An 18,158-nucleotide genomic window follows, 5' to 3' on the forward strand; every position below is an offset into this window, starting at 1 on the left:
TATTTATCCAAAGAAAATGAAAATACTAACTTGACAAGATATATGCACCTTCATGTGTATTGCAGCATTATTTACAATAGCCATGACATGGAAGCAACCTAAATGTCCATAAACAGATGAATGGATACAGAAGAGGTAGTATATATGCACAGTGAAATACTATTCAGCTATAAAAAGAATATCTGCCATTTGTAATGATGAGTTGACCTTGAGGGCATTATTTTAAATGGAATAAGTCAGAGAAAGAAATATTGCACAATCTCACTTATCTATGGAATTTAAAGAACAAAACAAATGAGCAGAGAAAACAAAACCAAAATGTCAATTGTACCTCAATTTTTTTTTTTTTAATTTTTAATGTTAATTCACTTTTGAGAGAGAGAGAGAGAGAGCACAAGCAGGGGAGGGGCATAGAGAGAGAGAGGGAGGGAAGGAGACACAGAACGTGAAGCAGGCTCCAGGCTCTGAGCTGTCAGCACAGAGCCTGATATGGGGATGCAACTCACGAACCGCCCCCCCAGATCATGACCTGAGCCAACTGACTGAGCCACCCAGGGTGCTCTCAAATTTTAAAAAATGACTCCTTCTGCCACATATAACAGACACTTCAGTTACTTATTACTCAACATTGAAGATAATTATACCTTGGTGTAAGGTGAAAGGAAACTATCAAAATAGTAGACTAGAAAGTTAGGTCTTTTTCTGCAGAGTTTATATTTTCAATAGAAAAATTTAAGAGACATTTGTATAGAATTTTTTTTCGTAGTTTCAAGTTTTTATTTAAATTCCAGTTAGTTAACATACAGTGTAATGTTAGTTTCAGGTATAGAATTAAATGGTTCAGCACTTACATATAACACCTACTTCTCATCACAATAATCGCCCTCCTTAATACCCATCACCCATTTAACCCATCCCCCCATCTCCCTTCTAGCAATCCTCAGGTTGTTCTCTTTATTTAAGAGTCTTTTTTATGGTTTGCCCCCCAACCCCCGCCTGTATTCATCTCTTTGGTTTCTTAAATTTGGTGTTTGTCTTTCTCTGATTGACTTATTTCACTTAGCATAATACTCTCTAGTTCCATCCATGTCATTTCAGATGGCAAGATTTCATTCTTTTTTGATGGCTGAGTAGTGCAACTGCTGTATCATAGGGTAGTAATATAGAATTTTTTTTTTTTTTTCAACGTTTATTTATTTTTGGGACAGAGAGAGACAGAGCATGAACGGGGGAGGGTCAGAGAGAGAGGGAGACACAGCATCGGAAACAGGCTCCAGGCTCTGAGCCATCAGCCCAGAGCCCGACGCGGGGCTCGAACTCACGGACCGCGAGATCGTGACCTGGCCGAAGTCGGACGTTCAACCGACTGCGCCACCCAGGCGCCCCTAGAAATTTTAATAGAAAAATTAATTTTGCATGTTGACTAATATTACATTAGTATAAAAATATATAAAGTGAAAAGTTCCATATCTCATTCATACTCTCTTGTTAATTTCTTTACTCATTACTACAGAGACTGTATGTGTATAGTTATATTTAAATGTATCATGTCACACAAATTGAGCTTTGTGTTTTAAATATTTTATGGATGTCTTTATTAACTGTTGTTTATGAATATTAACTGAGTTTAATTTTCACAATTTTTAATGTATTATCTATCTTGTCTCCCATTTCAAAAGCTAATGCTTTGACAACATTTAAAAAATTTTAGGTGGTGGGGAAGAACCTTAAAGTTTTCTGGTTGAATATCTCACTTTCTAAATGAACCTGAGTACCAAAAAAGTTATGTGACTGGCCCAACACCAAAGTAAATAGTAAAAAAAAAAACAAAAAACCCAAGTCAAAAACCCAAGTGTCCAGATTTTGAAAGCACATTACTCTCTAAGTCTCGTTTGCAAAATTTATTTGGGTGTGATATGAATTTGTTTTGGTAGGAAACTTCCTTCCTTACGTAATTTGTATGATTTATGTATATATATATGGTGTTACTGCCTTTTATTATGACCTATCACTGATGTGCTCAGGGAATGCATGGTGAATGAGTACTGGACAGTGGGAAGAATTTAAATTTAAGGTTTAGGTCATTCAAATAACTGAAAAGCTGCCTCATTAGGTAATTGTGATCTTTAAATGACAGAGATATTTAAAGTACTTCTTTACAGCAAGAACTCATCAAATGAAGTACTAGAATCAAATATTGATTATATCATGATACAATTCTTAACTTGGGCATATAGAGCAGAAGTTGGCAAACTTTTTCTGTAAAGGGCCAGATAATTAATATTTGGACTACATGTAGTCTCTGTCACAGTCTTTCCAAGAAATTTTTGTAGAAATTTTTAAAAATGTAAAACCAGGCTTAGCTCATACAGGCTGTATAAAAACAGGTGGTGGGCCAGATTTAGCCCATGGCTGCAGTTTGTCTACCCTGATCTAGAGGAGTAATTCCTATGTAGGGATTGCCAGAATCTTAGCACATCAGCTTCTAAAAACTACATTTTGAGATAAAGGGGAAGATATACATTAATGGGGAAAAAAATAAGGAAGAGGCTATGGATTTGAGGGAGAAAACCTTAAGATGCTGCTCTTTTGATACATAAAACAATCTTCTCCTCCTTTTTCTAATGTTTAAATTTAGGTATGAAGCCTATTCATGCTGCAGACAAACAGCTGCTTATAGTGGCAAATGCCCACATGCATTGGGACCCAGAGTATTCTGATGTGAAACTTATCCAGACCATGATGTTTGTCTCAGAGGTTAAAAACATTCTGGAGAAAGCCTCTAGTAGGCCTGGCAGCCCAACTGCAGATCCTAATTCCATCCCGCTGGTGCTATGTGCAGATCTTAACTCATTGCCAGATTCAGGTATTTATAACATCATTTCCTCATTGCTTTCAGTTTTACTCTAACTTCTCTTTGGAGGACCAGCCACCTCCCAACTTTTGAGTGGAGAATTTCTCTGCTAAATTAGAGAGTGTATTAATAAGACTCCTGGGAAGATAGGGCATGGGGTTAATTGAGAGTTTAGTAAAGAAGCTATTTCTAAAGATGTGTACAGGGTTAAGGGACACAAAACCATGGGCGATGCAGTACTCTACCACTTGGGGAATTTGAGGCCCTTTACCACACCTAAAGGTTTGGAAAGTGGTGGGAACTGCTGTCACAACTTGGAAAATGTAGTTCTAAGGAGAGGGTTATGTAGTAGGAGCAATGGCTTTAAGTTATAACTGATGCTGTCAATCTCTGGCATCAACAGAAAATGAGTCAGGGGAAATATATATCCCTACCTCACTCTACTCTCCTGCCAGTGCTGCCCATTGACCAAATGCAGCTAGAAGCTAGAGTTGGAGGGGGTTTGTAGTTGTTGCAAGTAAAAATCAGCCTCCTGGAGCACAGAGTGTAATGGGGAAGAGGCAACCAGGAAATATTCAGCAGCAGGAGCTGTCTAAGTTTAGTAAGGTTGGCCACATTTTAGTGAATTCATTAAGTGATATGAATGCTGATAATAGGTGCAGAAGACTGACCAACATTCTCCTTGGATTTGACATTACTTCTTGAGCTCCACTAAACTACTTTATGTCCTAACTAATTTTAGATCTTTGCAAAAAACTAGTTCTGCATTTTAGATATTCAAGTTCAAATGTAAAATGTTCAGTTATTACTGTTTTGCTATTACTGAAGCATATTCTAAATTTTATACATTTTCAGTAAGCTATTTTAAATTGTTTAGATAATCCCTCAACAATAAATGTGAAAAAACCCAAATGCTTGCAATTGGAAATTCATAAAAGTCACAAATCTAGAAAATATCTACTTTTTTCCTTAGTAAATAAATGCTGAAATCATCCTCTTACAAATGTTTGTCTTTAGCCCCTAACCCAATTGACACCTTAACCATGCCTTCTTTTCTAAGTTCTGTTTTTTTGAGTTGAAATGCTCTCAAGTATAAGTTTCTCCCATCTCAGTTAAGCCAGTGAGCTGTCATTTGAAAGCACAGCACGATGAGCTGATTCTGGAGCCAGACTGTCAGAGTTGGATTCGGTTCTACCACTTAGAAGTGCAATCTATGACTAAGTTCTTTATTTTTAAATAAGAGGGGAATAATTTTATCCACCACATAAAGCTGCTTGTGAGGTTTAAGTGTATAAAGCAGTGCCTGGCGTGTAATAAATGCTAGATAAATGATCACTCCTTTTCACCTCTTCACAGTACTGATACTGTGTTTCATCATTTATTCATTATATGTTGTTATCATTCCTGATCACAAATAGAAAGAGATGGCTGACCGTGTTCACTGATCATCATCATCATTAGGGTTGTGATATATTTTTCATTTTACTTATTAAATGGAAGCAATGTATTTTTGAATGCTTCTACTCTCTTTAGCTTTTTAGACACATCTAATATTTTTGACCAAGTAGTATATCTGGAGTATATGATGTTCTTTATAGTATCAGACTGAAAGAACTCCCTGTAGCTCAAAATAAAGAATATTTCATAGCTGAAACTATAAATATTGAAATGTTGAAGATGCAAGATCTATTTTTGTTATAAATGATTTTTTATTATGTATGCTATATTTTACATACTCCGAAAGTTGATTGCATGGAACAGTTAAATACTAAAGAAGTAGTGGTTTAGGATAATATTCTAAAAGCCTTCAGAGTCAAAACCTTCTTAGTGAATGCCACCTTGGGCCCAGGAATCATCTTTAGCTTGAAGTACCATTAAGAAAACTGAAGATATTTCTGGGTGACCCTGATGCTTTGCTCCGAAGTAGGCAAATACCCTTCAGTTTGATTTAACCATAAGAAATTGTTGGTGTTTGTTTATTTTATTGTTTCTTGTTTTGTTTTGTTTTGAACTGTCACAAAAAGGCAGTTGCATATGGGTCAACCTAATAAAACCACTCTGAACCTGGTACATCCACCTGACCACAAAATTTTGGTCACAAAGTCTTACATAACGTCTAAATGCTAAATGATAGTATTTCTTCCTTCTTTATTCTGCTAGGTGTCGTGGAATATTTAAGCAATGGAGGAGTAGCTGACAACCATAAAGACTTCAAGGAACTAAGGTACAATGAGTGTCTTATGAACTTCAGCTGCAATGGAAAGAATGGAAGCTCAGAAGGGAGAATCACACATGGCTTCCAACTGAAGAGCGCCTATGAAAATAACTTGATGCCTTACACCAATTACACCTTTGATTTCAAAGTGAGTGACTGCCTCTGAGCTGGTATAGAAATTATTTCAAATACAAACATAGGGCAAGGAAGGTCTATATTATTATATGCCTAATTGTGTAATATTCAGGAGTTTTTATATTCTCTGTCTTGGCTAACTTTGTCCCTAAATGTAAGGAGGTTTGTTATTTTTCTTTTTTGTTATTGCTGACTTGAGAATTTTTTGAACCCTGATTTTTTCAAATTTCAAGTAATATTGATAAATAGTAAAAACTTCCGAAATGCTCAATTTGTGCCAGGCACCGTTAAAAGCACTTTGTTTAAAAAAAATTTTTTTTATGTTTGTTTGAGAGCAGGGGAGGGGCAGAGAGAGACGGAGACACAGAATCCGAAGCAGGGTCCAGGCTCTGAGCTGTCAGCACAAAGCCGGATGTGCTTGAACTCATGGCCCATGAGGTCATGACCTCTGAGCTGAAGTCAGATGCTTAACCGACTGAGCCACTCAGGCGCCCCAAAGCACATTATATTTTTTAATATCGTTAATCTTCACCTGTCTATACCATCCTTAAATTTCAGTAAGAATCTAAATATTAAGCATCCTGATTAGTTAAGTTCATCTTGAATGAATATATAATATTCTCTTAAAAATTTCTTAGTACATTCCTTCGATGTCTTGGTTACCTTTAAATTTTCCAAGTTTCTTTGGAAGATGAGGTTACAGAGGGTTGTACTTAGGGTCTGATATATATCCATGTAGTCAAATTATTACATTCCCAGTCAGGAGAACAAAAGAAAGATACCTTTGAAGAATAAGGAAAAAAAAATTTAGAGGGCCCATTGTACAAGACAAATTGTTCTTTAGAAAACGATTGATTGTAGTGGTTTTTCTGTAATCAGGTTTACTTTCCCTTTGCCAATTTATCTGATCACTGCCTGTAGCTGTTTTATTGTTTGACTTTTTGGCATTTCAGGCCATCTATACCAAAATCTTATACTATCTTGAAAAAAATGCAGATTTTAGAAAGTCGTTTGGTATAAGAATTATTTAAGAATATAATATATTTATATTTAAGAATATATTTAAGAAATATATTAAGAATATATTTAAGAATATAATAAAAATACCAAAGGAAATTTTCAAAATGGGCTCTTCACACCTCCAATAACTTTTTTTTTATATTTTCAGTGCTTGTTAGCCCCTTTCTAAGGAATAAATAGTAGGAAGAAGAAAGGAAATTTGTGTGCTGATGGTATTAGTCAGCTTTTGTAATCATGGAGACAAAAATTGCTTAGAAGAAAGTGAATCTAATCTTAGTATTTTTATGTTAGAGCAGATAATACTATCTCTAGCGATAGTTGCTTTTGTTCAAATCACTCATATGCAGGGGCGCCTGGGTGGCGCAGTCGGTTAAGCGTCCGACTTCAGCCAGGTCACGATCTCGCGGTCCGTGAGTTCGAGCCCCGCGTCGGGCTCTGGGCTGACAGCTCGGAGCCTGGAGCCTGTTTCAGATTCTGTGTCTCCCTCTCTCTCTGCCCCTCCCCCGTTCATGCTCTGTCTCTCTCTGTCCCAAAAATAAATAAACGTTGAAAAAAAAAAAAAAATCACTCATATGCAGTAATGTGCTGGTAGATATTTAATAACCAGATTTCTGTAAATTAGAAGCCCTAACTTGTGGTGTTTGTGGATTTCTGTGGTATAAGTATTCCCACTATGGTAGATTTCAAGCTCCCCAATAATACCATTGAATTCAGAGTTGAGATGAAGCACTAAGAAAGCGGGAACTAGCCTACTATAGCACACCGCTGGTCTTCCATAAGCTTAAAGGAAACCTCTAGATTTAATGATACACAATTTGTTATAAGTTAATTGTCATCTTTTTGACTGTATTGATATATGATACATCTCTGCCAGCACAAGCCAGAAAACCTAAATTAAAGTTCCCTAAAATAAGTGTTTAATAATTCTACAGCTTGTTTTGGCAAGTGTGTGGTTAAAAAGACCAAATCATTTCTAAGTCATCTAGGCTTTGATAGAAGTTATTTTTTCCTTGTCCACAAAGTGAAAATTTGGGTTATTAAACTAAGCCATCTTTCTTAATCTTCTGAATTGTTTTAAAATCCTTTGTTGATATTTCTTCAAAAGATTTTACGTTTTTAATAATTGTATCAAAAATCTTATTGGGGCGCCTGGGTGGCTCAGTCGGTTAAGCGTCCAACTTCGGCTCAGGTCATGATCTCGCGGTCCGTGAGTTCGAGCCCTTGTTGGGCTCTGTGCTGACCGCTCAGAGCCTGGAGCCTGTTTCAGATTTGTGTCTCCCTCTCTCTCTGACCCTCCCCCATTCATGCTCTGTCTCTCTCTGTCTCAAAAATAAATAAACGTTAAAAAAAAAAATTAAAAAAAAAATCTTATTGAACCATTTGCACTGTCCAAAGACGTACAGGTAAAGAACCAAAGGTACATTACTCAGAGTGTTTGATGTTTGAATATGTAGGATAGGATGAGATGGAAGGACAGTTATAAATCTCTGAGAGACAGGCATGTATGGGAAGATAAATATTCTGGCTGGTTGGCTAGATCAATGGATGGGATGAGGGGGTGGGATAGGATGACCAGAGAACAAACTGTAAGGGCATTCCTAACAGAGAATGAAGCTTTTATCCAAGTAACAATGAATGTTTCAATTTTATACAAAGCATTTTATACCATCCCAGTATTAAAGGCAGTCAGTAAAAATAGGTAATATCAAATATAAAAATGTTATGTAATTAGTATTACATACAGATCCAAATACAGTATTCTGTCATCCCATCAGTGGATTGTTGTTATTATCATTATTTTTTACTTGGCTTAGCATTTGTTTACTTTCTTGGTCCTTGATGAAGTTAGAAGTGTAGAAAAGTGATATTTAGAACTCAGATTCATTTAATCTAGAACTTACTTGGAACATACCAAAGGGTGGGTAAGCAGTTAGGAAAATTACTTGTAGAACAGGTGTCTTAGTGATAGCTAACAATACGCACCACAGACTGTGTGACTTCGACTGGACGTGTAAGATCAGGGTACTGGCGTGGTTGGGTTCAGATGAGGGCCCTCTTCCAGGTTGCAGACAGCTGTTTTCTTATATCCTCACGTGACAGAGAGGCTGAAAGAGCTCTCTCTGGGGTCTCTTTTTATAGAGCAACTAATCCCATTCATGAGAGTACCACCTTCATGACCTAATTACCTCCCTAAAGTTTGTACCTCTTACTGCCATCACGTTAGGAGTTAGGATTTTTGTGAATTTGGGGGGAACAGAAACATTCAGACCATAACACCAGATTCATTGAATTAACAGCTTAATTCAGACTTTCTACTGCTGCTGCTCTTTCCCCATCAATCTAAGGGTGTGCCTGAACCAGTTAATGAAAAGAGGAAGGACAATTTTCATATTTTGTCAAGTAGTAAGTCTGAAGTCTTTCTCTGTTACATTATGAAATTTATAATATACAATTTTCTCTTTTATAAGACAATACTTAGCATAATGCTAGCTCATAAATTATTTTCATCATTTTTACTTTTTTTCCAAATATAGTTTTATAGACTTACTATAGTTTTTCCTAATACAGACTGTTTTCCCACATGGTAGCCTTTTTTAAAAACAAGTTTGAGTCAAAAAAAGATTAAAAATCATTAGTTTAGTAACCTACTTTGTAGATATAACAATGTGTAAATGTGCATACATATGTACAAATATTTGGGTGAGTTTGTAGATATGATCTTGCTAATAAGGGTTTTGATAAGAGCTTTTCCTCTGGATGTTTCAAACTAAGAAAATAGGTGCAAGTGATACCTCCAATTAAATGCATCTGACTTTCTGGAGTGTTTAACATCTTTCTTAGGGCCTATGTTTGCAAAGGATTCTGCAAGTCTAGCAGCTGATGTGCATAATGACACTCTAATAAAGCGATGTGGGAGGTTTATGGAACATAAGTGACAGAATATTTCATTTGTGTTTTGTTTAGTTTATAGTTGAAGGAAAGGATGGTCTCATAAATGCTAGTAAATCTACCCTGACCCTTGTTAACCTTTTTCCTAAAATGCCACTGCAAAATTAGGCATTAGCCAAAATGAAAGGATAATACCTTGTACTCACATAATTTCTTAACTATTCGACTTGGAGTGTTAATGGCAGAAAATCCTTGGATTCAAGTAGGTACCTTAATTTGTGGCAAGGTTAAGGTTTGTAAATGTTCAGCAAAGCCCTCTTCCTCAAAAGAACTATCTCCTTAATTTGGTCATGGTCATGTCAAAATCAACCTGAGGTAATTATTTCCAAATTTCATAATAAATTTTTTTCACCAAAAGTTTTTTCTTTCTTTCTTCTTTTTTTTCTTAAGTAGCCCATTTCACTGTGATGACCATTTAAAATATTTCTGGAACTCATTATGTATAGCATTTGTAAGTAGATACTTCCAGATCTGGAAATATTTCTTCATACTTGGGCTCAGGCTCTCTTGATGTGGATAGGAAGAAATTTGACTTTACTGTCTTGTCTCCACAGCCTGGGGCAATAAAAAGCACTTCAGTTTTAAAGCTTAATGATCAGACAAACCAAATAAATCATCTAGTTCTCAGAGACAAAACTGATACAAATATATAGGGCCCTGCTGAATATTTTTTGCTAAGGAATCCAAAATTTACAGTATATTTATAGTTGTGAAAATGAGTATTCTAAAGAACACATTAGAAACGTTAACTGTAGGTAGTATTTTGTAAGTACGTAGCATATCTGGGAAAGCTGAACTAGAACTGACAAATCTGAAAACATGATTTACCATGGCTTTGTGTGTTTGGATATCTCGATGTGTAGATAATGGAAAATAATGCCAATTAACATTAAAAGAATTAATTTGAGTCCTACCTTTTCATTATGCATTTATATTAAAACAACTTATTGTAAATGATTTAGTGTAGTTCCCATAATGTTTATACTGATGGATTTAATTTCACTAACCTAAGCAAGACATTTTTAAAGATGCCTAGACATAATTTGGTGTGTTTAGCTTCTCAGTTTGCTTACCACTTACGCACAAATGCAAGGCTTTATGACTCCAGTAGGGCCCTGTATTTCCCTATTTAGCCGTCTTTATTTCATGTCCTACCCACTGAAGATTTGAGCCTTACATGACCCCATTGTCAAGACAACAGGTACTACAAGTACAAGTTACTCAGATATTTGGCTTTTACAAATTATGGATTGTTTTTTATATATCTTGAGTTACTCTTTTTTTTCTAAGCATATTTTTTTCTTTTTTCTCAATCCCCAATCTCTTTCCAGGGCGTGATTGACTACATTTTCTATTCCAAGACTCATATGAACGTGCTTGGTGTCCTGGGGCCTTTAGATCCTCAATGGCTGGTTGAGAACAACATCACTGGGTGTCCACACCCTCACATCCCTTCAGACCACTTCTCACTGTTAACACAACTTGAACTCCACCCTCCACTTCTGCCTCTTGTCAATGGTGTTCACTTGCCTAATCGGAGGTAGTGGAGTACTGCCCCGCAAAGACGGGGGGATCTGTTGCTATGGACCTGTACAGTTGTAAATCAAAGTATGTAGGAGTGAAGTATGGCCATCCTTAAGCTGCTTCTTCAGGTTCCTTTCATTATGTGTTTGCTCTAAGATTTTGTACATTTTTGTGCATATTGGTATCATTTGGCACTAGGGCTGGAACCAAAGTATTACTTTCCAAATTTTTAATTTAACATGTTTTTAAATTGGACCTTTTTCATATTATCTTAGAGTCAGCATTTGTAATTAATAAATCACCAATTCAAGGCCCAACAAGTGTATTTGTTTTTCCAAAACAAATACTTTCCTTTGAATGTTTTCAAATCAACCATTTTTGTAAAAGGCAATTAAAAAGAACTATAAATACAACATTTTAAACTGAATGATGGCATGCCTTGCAGGAAAAATTTCTTGGATTTCTGTTTTCCATTATAACAAACTGGTTTTTGACTCCCCAAGTCTTTTGCACATTAACAAAGCACTTAAATTTGCTAGATCTGTACATAAACGATGATATAGCCTTTAACCATAATAAGAAAAATTGAGAAATTAAAGGTGGTTGCACAATATGCTTTCAAAATCAAGTATTTAACAGTACATGACAGTTGGGCAAGTGCTGGTTATTTTTTTGTTTTGTTTTGAAGAATCACTCTGTATTTTGTTCCTCTATTAGTTGTAACCTCATTAGAAGTATTAATTTTAAGCCTTTCTCTCCAGTTTATTTATTGGGGAACAGTGGGTAATTTCTACTGCCACACATCTTGAAAATAGAATTTTTTTACATTTAGGATGCCCACAAAATTAGTGTCCAGTATTTTTAATTATTCCCATCCACCTTTTTCTGCCTGGTTGTGCTAAAGAAACAGATATTATATGATCTGTACGATTTTTGCAGTTATAGTCAAATGTTAAAAAACAAACAAACAAAAAAAACCAGAACAACTGCTGAATGAAACCCTGATCAAAGTTTTAAAAGGGAAAAGTGATACAAATATTTCATGTGTTTCCCAAAGTAGGGCAAGTGTCTGATGGTTTTGGCTTTTTGAGGTGGAAAAGATTTTGGAGGGAGAGAGAACAGGGAGTAGTTGAAAACCTCAGATCATTTTTCCTGACTCTAGTTGCCAAATGGCCATTATATGCTTTTAATCTTTGTTTCTGTTGTCTGTCAGGGTTGAATTAAGAAGCTACTGGTTTATTCCCAACTGTTGATGCTCTTTAGAAACTTTGGAATCCTTTTTTTGCCCAGGAGGGGCCAGTTGAAAATCTGTGACTCAAGAGGCAGTGAACGTAATAACCGTTTTCTGGGGGAAAAAATTGGTTGGCTACTTGATGTTAATTATGGCACAGTAACAGGAAAAGGTTGTGTCTGTGTTTTTAAGTTTTTCTTTATTCTGCTTTTTTGCTGCTATAAGAGTTTTCTGAAATTTATATTTTAAACTTTTCATGCACTTTACTGTTTCTAGTCTCAAAATGTGATATTTTTAATAAACAAGAAATTTTCCATTATGTGAATGAAATTTTAAAAGAAAATAGCCTATATTTGTGTCTCACTAATATATAAAGTACAGGTCAAATTTAAATTATTTAATTAGTTTTAAATATATACAATTTGTCTCCTCTTTCAAACCTGACATTGTAGGCTGTTTTATTAGTCTTAAATGATGCATTTCCTTTGGTCATTTTATACTAATTTCTTCCATAGTAAATTAATCAGGCTATATAATATTTCCCCTGAAGGGTAATTTTAGTGGGACGAGGGTGGTGGGATGATGTAATGTCGTATATGGGATCGCATCAGAAGGGTTCTGTAAAGCCTAAACTCCCTTTTAAAAGTGCCTAGTGATAGAGGCGTTGTTTGTCATCTTTTATAATTGGAATGTAATTGTAGTTGAGTGAAGTTTGATGTAAATAAAATATTCTTTTAAAAATGGTAAAGTACCAGAATAAACAAACAGAAACAAAGAAACAACCCTTAAGGTGACAGATTTTCCTCAATGTGCAGGTATCCCTTCTTATATACCTCAAACATTCAACATCTAGCCATGCAAATTGATTACCTGAACCATAGTACTGGAAAGTAGAATAGCATGAAAAACTTAATTTTGTGGACATTACCTTTTTTTGTAATCAGCTACTGTATGTTTTATTTTAAATCTTTTGTTTTGGGTGGATTTTCTGCTCTGGAGGTATATGCACTAACAAAACATTTTCCTCCTTTCATATACGCATGTTAATTAGCAATGTGAGCAATATTTCCTACCATACTTCACTCCCGATATTTTTTGAGATGTTTGTATAAAATGGAATTTAAAGTTCACTTATGATTGTATATGAACCACAGAGGAGCCCATTTATTAATAAAAAAAAAAACTTTTTTAATAGTTAAATGTAGAGGGAAAAAATAAAAAAAAATTGGGAAACATTGTAAACAGCTTAAGTTTATTTTGTGTATGATCGAGGCACTCTGTTGCAGGAAGGTGTGTAATTGGGTTCTCTCTGCTTCCAAATGCACTCTTTCAAACCATTCATTATCCTGTGTATTTTTAATGTGGTTTTAGTAAATGTTGGTAGTAGCTCTGTTGAAGTAGGTAATTGTGTTATGTTTTGGGTGGCACACACACTTGGGGCATGGTAACCCAAATTTCATGTGCACGGTTTCCCTTTAGCCCACTGCCCAGATTTCACACACTTTCACCCTTTGTTCCCTTTGTAAAAGGAGTGGTATCTGTTTTGAGCTGCCAATTCAGATGATCAGAAATGCTGCTCTCCTCAGTATTGTCTTGTTAAAACGCATGCCATTTGGAACTTTGGCAGTGAGAAGCCAAAAGGAAGAGGTGAATGACATAGGGTATATATTCAATGAAAGTAAAATATTTATGCTTATATACTTTCTAGTTCTCAGAATAAGTTTAATAAGCTTTATGCCATGGGGCTGCTGCATATTTTATGTGAAGTTAAGAGAAAATTTGGGCATTTTTAGGTTGTGATAATGTGTTGTGTTTTTTTTTAACTGTTAAATATGATTTCTGATCTTTGTGTAAGAACTGGAGTGTTCTTTAAATTTATTGAAACAGTGTTTGAGGAAGGGAAAACTGCACTGTTTGCTATTACAACAGTCCTACAAGTGCATGTCAAGTCACCCACTCTCTCAGGCATCAGTATCCGCCTCATAGCTTTACACATTTCGATGGGGAATATTGCAGCATCCTCAGGACTGACATCTGAGAAAGGCTCAAATCCACTTACTGCTCCTTGCTTGTTGACTTTGTTTTAAAATATTGTGCCTGGTGTCAACTTTTAAGCAACAGCACTGCCTAAAAGCAAGCAGAGAACAGAATCCCAGCACCATTCTATAGGCAACTTTTTAGAATTCAGATATAGTAAATCTGTTCGAGATTTATGATGTTTTATGTAAAAAAAATTTTGTACAACGTAGCTGAATATTTTTGTTTCATTTCTTTGATGTAAGGCGTGTGAACGTTCGTTTGAATATCACATGTTAAAGTCAGGTAATGGCACAATGGGTTCTGAGACCAGCTTCCTCCCCCTTCCTCCCATTTGCCTTGTTCCAAGCTCTTTCTTTTCAAATTACTTTTCAATATTCATAGGCAGATATTTAATTTTACTAATAAGCATCCTGTGTGAATGTATTAAAGAAGCCACTGTGTTTTAGTGTTATAGTTTGCAGAAGTATAAAGCTTCGTTCTTCTTTGTCCCTCTTATTTGGTATGTTACAGTTATGTATTGAATCACAGAGATGGGAGAAAGTTGAAAGATATCTAAGGCTCATATCACTTGATTCTACAGTGGGTTGTATTAGAATTGAGGATGTGGCACATTAAAACTGGAACATGGGCAAACATAACTATGTTCCATTTAAAAATTGTATCTTCTAATTATCTATTAAGTGGGTGAAAAATTAAGTTTGCATTTGTATTCCCAAGAGTTTCTAAAAATCACAAATGCCATCTATACTTTCAAATCAAATAGCAAGAAGTAGAATAGCACAAGACAAAATAGGTTAAATGTGTTCTTTGATGGAATCAGAGGCATATTGTTTTCATTCCTAATATAGGGCTAGATTTTCTAGCGAATTGGCTGTGTCCCAGTACTTACAGTACTTACTTGTTTCTAAGTCTTCTATTCTGAGAGATTTTAATAGCTTTGTAAAATGCACTGACTGATCAGTAGCTTTAGCCACAGAAAACATAATCAATTTCTGATACATTTGGCAGGCCATAGAATAATGGTTATATAGCAAGCAATGACTTTATGGCACGTTTTAAAAATAGCATTCAAATATACTTTTTGACAGAAATGTGAATTCTCACATTTATAAGGTATTCTCTTTCTCTCCTACCTGCCCTCCCCTTTAAACAAAAATCAACTTTCTAATATGTAGATTTGTTTAATCTTTTCCTTCTGAATTGTATCATGTTTATAGAACTGTGAGAATTCTAGGTAGACAAATTAGGAAAATCAGAGTATTTTTCTAAGCCAGGAGCTTCAAATAAAGTTTTCAATTTGTAGACTGAGAGAACTTTTGTAGTTACGATTGCTTTGAGTGATTTTAATTTTTTTATGGCATCATGATCATCAATTTCAAATCCAAGTAAATTAGTACACCTTTAACCTGGCTTATTTACCAAAGTTGTAATCTGTTTAAGAACAGGATGCCAAAAGCATCTTTCATTTTACAGAACGATTTGGATATCTCTGTTGTATAAGCGTCATCTTAAAGTTTAAGGGTAAGAAGAAAAAAGGAAGCACTTACACTGCAGGGTGTTCTGAATACGAGCCACGAAAAGAAAAAAAGTTTTTTTTCAGGAAGGTGGTAAGGGAGAGCATGCATATTTCTTGTTTTAACCAAATACCTTCTTTATGTAAGGTTCTCTGTTGAATTACATAAGTCCTACGGCAAGAAATAGGGAGATACTAGGAAAAGCAAGCTTTGTTAACCTACTTAGTAATTTCTTTTGGCGTAGGTTTGTTTGGGTTATTCTTGGAACCAAAGGAAAACAGGCATGTTGAGGTTTTATTCGATGTATATTATGACATTGAAGTAATGGAATGTTTTTAAGTAAAATAGATTTTACTTTCAAAGCATATGAAATAAGGACATTTCTGCCTATTAAATGTTCATTTTTTATGGCACTTACTATAAATTCAGTAGCATTGTACTGAAATTAGAAATTGTGTTATCAGAAATAAATCATATTTTGAAAAAGGTATGTAAATGCCAAGTGATATGACTCTTTTGGCATAGTAGCTTGGTACATTCAGCTTTCAGAAACTTTGAGAAGGCATAGTTTGGCACCTATTAGTAGTTATTTTTCTTATAATCTCCCCAGATTTAGATAATTTCCCTACTTGTATGTGTGTCACTTTTAATTCTAAAGGCATAAGAATCATGGTAACTTTTAGAAGTGGTCCTTTCTTGCTCATTTCAGTTTTGTGTTAATTTCTAGTTACTGACCTATGACTGTATTTCCTTTCAAACTATCAGTGGTTATATGTACCACATTTGTTGAATTAGTTATCTTAAAACTCACACAATTGGCTCAGCGTTGATGTGTCAAACAATGGCTTTGCTTCTTAACAGGCTTAGTTTCCTGCTACTTGTTTCAGTGTTGATACAATAAGTGATGCAGTAGTCTGGGTGTGTATGTATTAAGAAGCTGTACTGTTCTTTCTCTGTGCTTAACTTGCTAAAAATATATTCCCTTACCTATGAAATTCCTGAGCGGTGCTCTGCCAACTTTTTTTTGGGGGGAGGAGTTTGGATGGCTGTATTACTGCACACTGGATCTGGAATTGTTCAGTGTTGTGAGTGGCAAATTTCTTAAACACCAGCAGCACTGAGAAGTGCACTATGGGCATTCGTACAGTTGTCCAAATGCAAGCAATTCTTTCATCTAGGAGAAGTTGAGGAATAGAGTTCATTGGAGTACTTGGAATATTTTGAGGAGGATGAACGTTTCAAATTTGGCTTTTTTACCTCTGGATGGGGTGGTATGGAGGGAGATTTTTTTTTTTTTTTTTTTAAAGAGAAAACATGTTTGTACCTTCTCTTTCGGAAAGGCCAGGGTGTTGGTCATATTCACTATAGGTTAATTTATATCTTCTTTTGTGATTTCTTTCAACCATAAAACAAGTGCCAACTAATTGTCCATGAGACGATCTACTCTTCAACTCAATTTACCATTTGAATAGGGAAGAATTTATTTATTCTCATTATTTGGCATTAAACTAATTTATTATTTTGCATAAATTTGAGTAATTATGTGGCCTATAAAGTGTTTTTGTAGCAAATTTAATGGTTGGAAAGAAAAGCACTTGAGTTTAAAACTGAGCAAGATATTTTGGTAATTTTTCCCCTGAATACATAGTAGTTTCTATTGATGTCCCAAAACAAATTCTCCTGTTTTAGGTTGTATATTTACTTTGCTTTTGTCCTAAGAAAATGCCAAGCACTAAATCAATTTGTTACTGTGTTCCAATAATCAGTTTAAAATCTAAGATCTTTCTTTTTTCTTTTCTTTGTTCTTTTCTTTTTCTTTTTCTTTTCTTCTTTCTTTCTTTCTTTCTTTCTCTTTCTTTCTTTCTTTCTTTCGAAGATTTAATGAAGTGCCATGTAATTGTAGCTAGTAGTGTTTAATGTTTAATAGACTGGTTCTGTGGTGTTCTAATCATTTAACACTCTGTCATCCTTGAGAAAGTGGTTCTTTCTTATTGAACACATTCTCTCTGACAAAATCACCAGCTGCTTTATTTTTCTATTTATTACAGTTAAACAGTTGATGAGGTCTGAAACTTGACCAAACTGCTCAGCTGAGATGTTTTTCCACAATAGACACTGTACAAATGTGCGTGTATAAGGACACAGTTGGGTGGTAGTATTTTTTCGTTAATGTGAACATTGATTAAACAAAGCAGTCCTGCCTTTTAAATCTTGTGGCAGCTCAGAAGGGAGGTGCTTAAGAACCTTAACTACTATGTCAGATGACAAAATACTTTTTTCCATTTTGGAGATTGGGTACTGCTCACACATGATGTATAGGGCTAAATATATGCTTGTTTCCTTGCACCTGTGTACTTCCTCTTCTCTCCCTCCCTTTCCTTCCCCTGTAGGCAATAAATGGCCATTTTGCAACTGCATACCTTTGTCTTGGTTTTTTACTCTTTATCTGTGCAGTATGTGTCTGCTTTTAGGTGAGTATATCTCTTGGAAAGTTGAAGTAGGAAGCCAAGGTAATTCAGGCAAAAAATTACAAATTTATGCTACATTTTTTTTCTCTGATGAACTGCTTAAACAATACTTTGTTTAGAATAGATTTGGAAGTTAGCTATATTTATGACTTGCTTTGGCTGAAGAAATCTGAGCAGAGAGGGACATGTGTCACTTCTGAGTGAAGCT

General features: G+C 35.2%; 1 protein-coding gene across 4 annotated transcripts in view; it reads left to right on the forward strand.

Moving 5' to 3' along the window:
• Nucleotides 1-17,899, forward strand: part of CNOT6L (CCR4-NOT transcription complex subunit 6 like) — a 116,951-nt gene extending 99,052 nt beyond the window's left edge. For 3 of the 4 annotated variants that reach the window (XM_030313626.1, XM_030313624.1, XM_030313625.1), the window contains exons 10-12: nucleotides 2,639-2,866; nucleotides 5,015-5,217; nucleotides 10,505-17,899. In XM_030313626.1, the coding sequence (XP_030169486.1) occupies nucleotides 2,639-2,866; nucleotides 5,015-5,217; nucleotides 10,505-10,717 (644 nt within the window). In that variant the 3' untranslated portion in view covers nucleotides 10,718-17,899. Of the gene's footprint in view, nucleotides 1-2,638; nucleotides 2,867-5,014; nucleotides 5,218-8,521; nucleotides 8,628-10,504 lie in introns of all 4 variants that reach the window. The other variant, XM_030313627.1, reaches the window with a different exon arrangement.
• Nucleotides 17,900-18,158: the final 259 nt, after the last annotated feature.

Source organism: Lynx canadensis, chromosome B1, assembly GCF_007474595.2.
Source record: "Lynx canadensis isolate LIC74 chromosome B1, mLynCan4.pri.v2, whole genome shotgun sequence".
NCBI classification, from domain to species: domain Eukaryota; kingdom Metazoa; phylum Chordata; class Mammalia; order Carnivora; family Felidae; genus Lynx; species Lynx canadensis.